Source organism: Mus caroli, chromosome 4 (genome assembly GCF_900094665.2).
Source record: "Mus caroli chromosome 4, CAROLI_EIJ_v1.1, whole genome shotgun sequence".
In the NCBI taxonomy this organism is placed as follows: domain Eukaryota; kingdom Metazoa; phylum Chordata; class Mammalia; order Rodentia; family Muridae; genus Mus; species Mus caroli.
Window position 1 is genome coordinate 99,433,884 of NC_034573.1, and position 7,078 is coordinate 99,440,961.

A 7,078-nucleotide genomic window follows, 5' to 3' on the forward strand; every position below is an offset into this window, starting at 1 on the left:
TCAGAGAGCTGGAGAGTAGTTAAGAACACTAGCTACTCCTCCAGAGGTTATGAGTTCAAATCTCAGCAACCACGTGGTGGCTCACAACCATCTGTAATGGGATCTGATGCCCTCTTCTTGTATGTCTGAAAACAGCTACAGTGTACTCAGAGACATAAAATAAATAAAATCTTTAAAAAAAAAAAAAAAACGGAAAGAAAGAAATGGTTGATAAAGAACCTAACCGCGAGCGCTTCATTTCCTCTTCTGCGTCCTCTGGTTGCTTTGCAGGTCCCTTTTGGATTTGTGCCACGTTGGTCTTTGCCATAGCAATCAGTGGGAACCTTTCTAACTTCCTAATCCATCTGGGAGAGAAGACATACCATTATGTGCCCGAATTCCAGAAAGGTAGGTGAATAGCTTGACTACATTTTCCAAATGTGATCTGCCTTTGACTGCACGCTTTCACCTTCTGAGCACATCGTCCCGTCTCTGTGCGCTGCATCTGTGCTCTCAAATTCAGCCTGCAGCTCAGAGTTCTCCACCATCCATCTATATAAACCCACAGTCCTCCCGGCAGGGCTACATTCTGTTGCACACAACTTTCTATCCTAAATGTATATTGCTCAATGGCGTGCGTATAGTGTTGTAAATCTATATTATTTTTAGGGAAGCTGTTGGGCTGAGTACTGGTGGGAGTTTATTCTAAAAAGATACAGTGTGCTCGAAGGGTTGCTTGTAGCCGTGCTTTCATCATGCAGCGATTAGAAACAACGGGGGCATTATTCTTTAAGTTCTGATGGCTTAGCTGGCTGAGATGCCTGTAACCGCTAATTCTAAAGCACCTAGAGCATTGTGGGAAGCCAGTAACTCTGCCAGCGGGGGGCCTGTGATGTTGGCAGTTTTGCTAATGACAAGTTTGCAGTGGTCAAGACTTGGAGAGGACCACACAGAAGTGACCCCAGTTGGAGCTTGTAAAGGACATGCTTGCTTTATAGTGTCCTTCTTTAATTTACCTCCTCTGTGTGTGTATGAGAGAGATGTGTGTGTGTGTGAGAGGGTGTGTGTGTGAGAGGGGGTGTATGTGTGAGAGAGATGTGCGTCTATGTATGTGAGGTGAGTATGTAGGAGAGAGGGAGGGCATGTATCCTTTTTCTCCCTTTTAGCCCTCTTTCTTCTCTTCTGTCCCTTTTCAGCACGGAGTTAGACATAGATTCAGTCCTGTTTACTAAAAATCTTCATTTGGATGTAACCTTGAAACATGTTCCCAAAGCATGGGCGTTCTGTTCATGTAGCTCAGTGGTTAGCGGAACAGGACAGTGACTGTGTCGCTGTAAGCAGTTAACTTGCACATTGCAGGTCTGTGTACAGCTGCCGACCAAGAAGAGCAGCCTGCCCTGCCTGGGGAGGGAGCTGGGACACAGAAAGGTCCTCCTCTGCTGTTATCCCCTTAAGCTGGGCAATCCAGTCATGATGCTTTATAGACTAATAAGCCTATCATCGCTCTGTCCATGAACATCTTCTCATCTTACATAAAGACTGTGAGTCCTAAGCCCGCGGTCGGCTCGGTTGGTAAGGCTCGGTTGTCATACACTTTTGAGTTTGATCTTCAGAAACCACAGTGGAAAGTGAGAACTGACTCCTGCGAAGTTGGCTTTTGGCAACACACACACACACACACCACATATACATTAATAATAAAGTTAAACACTTTAAAGTATGAGACATACCTGACACTAGATCCCACTCCTGTCAATTCATGTGTGACCTTGATCAAAATGCTGGTCAGCTCTCATCCTGTTTTCTTCTCTGAAGGGAAAATAGAGAGGATACAAGACCCTGTCTGTATACACGCTAATAACATAAAGTAGCGGCTCTAACGGTAACATGGTTCGCTATATAGTTCAGCCCAGGAAGTTATAATTGTCTTGCCGTAGCCTTTCAAACACTCGGATTACAGACATGCGCATGTATCATTAACACTGAGATTATAATCCTGTGTGTGTGGTGTGGGAAGTGAAACCTGGGTCTCGAGCATACTTGCCAGTCAGCTCCATTACTGGTCTTTGTTCTATGGAGACAGCCTTCGTGTGGCCCAGGCTGACTTCCAGTTCACTGTGTTAAGAGGCAGGGTGGCCTTGAGTTCCTGGTCCTCCAGCCTTTACCTCCTAGGTGCGAGGACTGCAGATTCTGACACCATGCCTGACGAAAGAGCTCATTATTTCATTTTACTTATTTACTTTTATATATCTGTTTGTGAGACAGGGTCTCTCTACATAGCTCTGACTGTCCTGAAACTCACTATGTAGACCAGACTCATCCTGAACTCACAGAGAACTGCCTGCCTCCGCCTCCGCCTCTGCCTCTCTGCTTCCGTCTCCTGAGTGCTGGGATAAAAGGCATGCACCACAATGACCAGCCTTAATTATTTATTTTTGAAATGTATGTGTGTGAACGGGTGTTTTGACTGCATGTATTTCTGTGTAGCACTTGCTTGCCTGTTGCCCTAAGGGGTCAGGGGAGTGAATCAAATTGAAATTGGAGATCCAGACAGTTGTGAACCGTCACATCAGTTCTAGGAACTGAACCTGGGTTTTGGAAGAGCAGCTAGTGTTCTTAACTGCCGAGCCATCTCCAGCCCCCATATTTAACTCCTGAGTATGTATTACATGTCAATCAGTGCTTAGGATAGCTCCTGTCTGTGTTTACTTGTTTGGTTCTCCTAAGAGCCTCACAGGTAATCTTCCTTCCATTCTGCAGGCAGGGAAACTGAAACAGGAAGGTTATGTAACTCTCCACCTAAAATTGCTTTGCCTAGGATTAGAACCTACGGCCTGGAGTATGCTTTGCCTCAGGCACCTCATTGCCTCACAGTAAAGCTCTGCGTGCAGTGTCTGATGTCTGACCAGTGCTTAATACGCAGTGGCTACAGCCAAGGTAGAATTTCCTTCCCCTCCCTTACCTACCCAAGGAAAAGGAATTATGTCAGCAAAGCTGGTGGCTCAATAAGGCCATTCCAACATGAAAAAATAAAAAATAAAAATAAAAACAAAAGACCTGTGATGGAGCCCCTGAGGGTTCTGAGCAACATGCTTTATTCAGAGTCCGACTGGAATTCCTAGGAGGAGCCTGTCTTTGCAGGAGGTGCTAATTGGATTATTTGCCAGTTTTCACGTTGGAAGGGCAGGTGCCTTGGTTTAGCGTGCTCTAGGATTGTTACTTCAGAAGGAAGTCCTGGGAATGCTCTTCTTCAGGAGAGGACAGAAGACCAGGAGAGCGTCCAGCAATGGTTCCCAGTAGGTGCTAACAAGCGCTTCCAGCGCTCCACATAACACAGAGTTATTTATGTGGGAAGAAACTAGCGTGGAGATAATTCAGGTGCCTCGGAGCTGGAACTCCGTATTTCAGAGACAGATCACTAGATGGCACGCAGAGCAGGTTAATCTGCACCCAGGGCATTTTAATGCATTTGCTAAGGAAATCAGTGTCAGCTCTTGTTTTGCTAGAAAGGAAAAAACGTGTTCTTCCAAGGGGGTAGTTGGGTTTTATCTGACCTAAAAGCTAAGTATATTTAGACACTTTTAGTGCGGCTCTCTAAAGTATTTCGGTTACATAATTCAGTTGTTTCTATTAGAAGTTTTTAGTCACCAAGTCCCATTATAAAAACATAAAGGAGACACAAGTCACTACCACAAAGACACATGCTAAGGGGTTCATTAGATCAACAAATGTTCATAAAGCACCTACTGTGTGCTGGGCCCAGGAATAGTGTGTTAACACCCCGACAGGGAGCTTGCTAAAGGCTTGATGGGGATGGAACCGCCCTGTCACCCACAGTGTCTATCGCAGCGACTGTCATCTATGCCTATGCCTGGCTGGTCCCTCTGGCCCTCTGGGGCTTCCTCCTGTGGAGAAACAGCAAAGTGATGAGCATGGTGTCCTACTCCTTTCTGGAGATCGTGTGCGTCTACGGCTACTCGCTGTTCATCTACATCCCCACAGCTGTAAGTACCATGCGGGTGAGTAGGCAGAGCCCTGCTGTTTTGGGTGGAAAATTAGAAAATTCAACAAAGTATTCCACAGGGCCTTGTTATTTCCAGCCTAATGCTCCCACACCCCTGGAGGCTCCTTTTGAATTTAAATTGCAGGATGGATGGGTGCTGGGAAGGCAAGGGCTCTGGCTGTGTTCGGGAGCCCGTGGTCAGGCTAGCATCCATCTGCACGCCGCCACTAGGGTGCTCTGGAAAGCCTAGCTCTGCAAAGTGGTGCTCTGAGCCGCTGACTGCAGGCTCAGGAGCGGTGTGAACATACGTGCTGGGAATGAGGAACTCACCTCACACTCTCTCCTTTCCCAGGTCCTGTGGATCATTCCCCAGAGGGTTGTTCGTTGGGTCCTTGTCATGATTGCCCTGGGCGTCTCAGGCTCTGTGTTGGCGATGACATTTTGGCCAGCTGTTCGTGAGGATAGCCGGCGTGTCGCCTTGGCCACCATTGTGACAATCGTGTTGCTTCATGTGCTGCTCTCTGTGGGCTGCTTGGTATGTTCTTGCCGTGCCTGCTTGGTACTGTACTTATTTATTTACGTATCTAGGACGTACAAGGGTAGGCACGTGCAAGCCACAGCTCACATGTCGAGGTCAGCGGACAACTTCTAGGAGTCAGTTCGTTGTTTCCACCATGTGGGTTCTGGGGATCAAGCTCATGCCACCAGGGTGCCCTGAAAGCCCCTCTACCATAAGAGCTGTCTCTCCGGCACCGTGGGTGTGTATCATGCGCACATGTCAACGCTTACTCTGCAAATCCTTATACTTACCAGACACAGTGATGCTTTTAAAATGGATCCTATGAACTAAACATCAAGACTGCCCTGGGAAGGAAGCTGGTAAAAGGGTGAGGATTGGGTTCTACTGTCTGGTTTTCCTTGTTTCCCTGACGTGGTTAAGATCCAGTGTTTAAGCCAGGCAGTCGTGGTGCATGGCTTTAATGCCAGTGCTCTGGAGGCAGAGGTGGGCAGATCTTTGAGTTCAGGGCCAGCCTGGTCTACAGAGTGAGTTCCAGAACAGCCAGGGCTACACAGAGAAACTTAACTGGACAGTCAGATTTGCCAAACGGCAAACTTAAAGTTCAGTGAGGGATTCTATCTCAAATCAGTAAGGTGGAAGGAACATGGTGTTATGCATGCTCTCTGCATGAACCTTCAGGATCTGCCCATGACATTTCAGGACACTCTACTAAAGGCAGAACTTTCCTGCCTGGCTTAGTCAGGGTTTCTATTCCTGGACCAAACTTCATGACCAAGAAGCAAGTTGGGGAGGAAAGGGTTTATTCGGCTTACACTTCCATATTGCTGTTCATCACCAAGGAAGTCAGGACTGGAACTCAAGCAGGTCAGGAAGCAGGAGCTGATGCAGAGGCCATGGAGAGATGTTCTTTACTGGCTTTCTTCCCCTGGCTTGCTCAGCCTGCTCTCTTATAGAACCAAGGCTACCAGCCCACAGATGGTCCCACTCACAAGGGGCCTTTCCCCCTTGATCACTAATTGAGAAAATGCCTTACAGCTGGATCGCGTGGAGGCATCTCCCCAACTGAAGCTCCTTTCTCTGTGATAATTCCAGCTGTGTCAAATTGACACCCAAAACCAGCCAGTACACTGCCCATCGTGCTGATCAAGAATTTTTCTGGAAAAGAGCCAATAAGATGAGATGGCTTAGTGGTTAGAGATGCTTGCTGCCAAGCTCCATGACCTGAGTTCAGTCTCCAGGACCCACACGCTGGAAGGAGAGACCCAAACTCCTCTACATCGTTCTCTGATCTCCAAGCTCGCACTATGTCCTTTGTGATCCACACTCACACACACCCCACACTAATAAATATAATTTAAAAGTAAAATAAATAACTCTCTAGAAGAGAGCATTATTATGAAGCAGAAAGAGCCCTGACCTGGGAGCTGCTTAGTAGTAAACTGAGGCACCATAACTGTCACAACCTCAGTTTCATTTCTTTCTGGACTTCCATGACGGTTGGCATATGGCCATGGAAGCCCCTCCTTTACTGTGAAGGGTCCTGTAGGTCAGAGGCGTAAGCAGAAGTTCCAGGGCCACTCTGCTGCTCTCACAGGAGTGACCCAAGGTCACAGAGCTCATAAATGTACCAAGGCTCTTGTGTCGGACTGTGACTGTGTCCTTCACTCGCCCTGGACCGGCTCTGACCTGACCTGACCTGACCTGACCTGACCTGACCGTCTCCCATCGTATAATGGCTGAGAAGTTGGTGGAGAGGCAGAGGTAGGAGAGAGGCTCATTCCTTCCAGCTCTGAAAAGTCTCTAATGGGGGCGTGCTGGCCTCTGCAGCAGAAGTGTGTGCTGGGAGAAAGGCTCATCTTGAGGAGGAACTGCTGTGTTCTGAGGAGAGGAAGCCCTTGATGGCCAGATGTTAAACCAAAGCCCTGTGTCTGAACTGTCTTCTCCTTTCTCTTCTGGAGGAGGGGAAATCAAAATAGAGGAAATGAGGGTCCTGTCCAGCTTGCACACCCACGCTTTGGTTATAGAGGAAGCCGGAGGTCCCATCCAGCTCCCACACCCACGCTTTGGTTATTACTCTGGCCGCCTTTCTCTTTCCTTAGATAAAGGGACTGACCATGCACATCGTAGCACCGTCTGTCCTCTTGGAAGGTTTGGATAAGGTTTGCAGCATGAAAATTATGACAGGTTAGCTGTGTCAGGTGTCTCTCATCTGTCATTTCTGTTCTCAGGAGGCTGAGGCAAGAAGGTTTTCACAAGTTTATGGCCTACCTGGGTCTCATAGTGAGTTCCAGGTCCTTCAGAGATATAAAAGCAAGACCTTGACTTATGAGCAGGGGTTTGCTGGGAGGACAGCTCGGCTGGTAAAGTGTTTTCAGAGGACTCTAGTTCAGTCTCCAGAACCCACATAAAAAGAGTTGAGTGGGGCTGGCGAGATGGCTCAGTGGGTAAGAGCACCCGACTGCTCTTCCGAAGGTCCGAAGTTCAAATCCCAGCAACCACATGGTGGCTCACAACCACCCGTAATGAGATCTGATGCCCTCTTCTGGTGCATCTGAAGACAGCTACAGTGTACTTAC

General features: G+C 47.8%; 1 protein-coding gene across 1 annotated transcript in view; it reads left to right on the top strand.

Moving 5' to 3' along the window:
- Positions 1–7,078, top strand: part of Yipf1 (Yip1 domain family member 1) — a 45,469-nt gene that overhangs the window by 26,285 nt on the left and 12,106 nt on the right. The window contains exons 6-8 of the mRNA XM_021161189.2: positions 271–387; positions 3,817–3,983; positions 4,335–4,517. Of these exons, the coding sequence (XP_021016848.1) occupies positions 271–387; positions 3,817–3,983; positions 4,335–4,517 (467 nt within the window). The remainder of the gene's footprint in view (positions 1–270; positions 388–3,816; positions 3,984–4,334; positions 4,518–7,078) is intronic.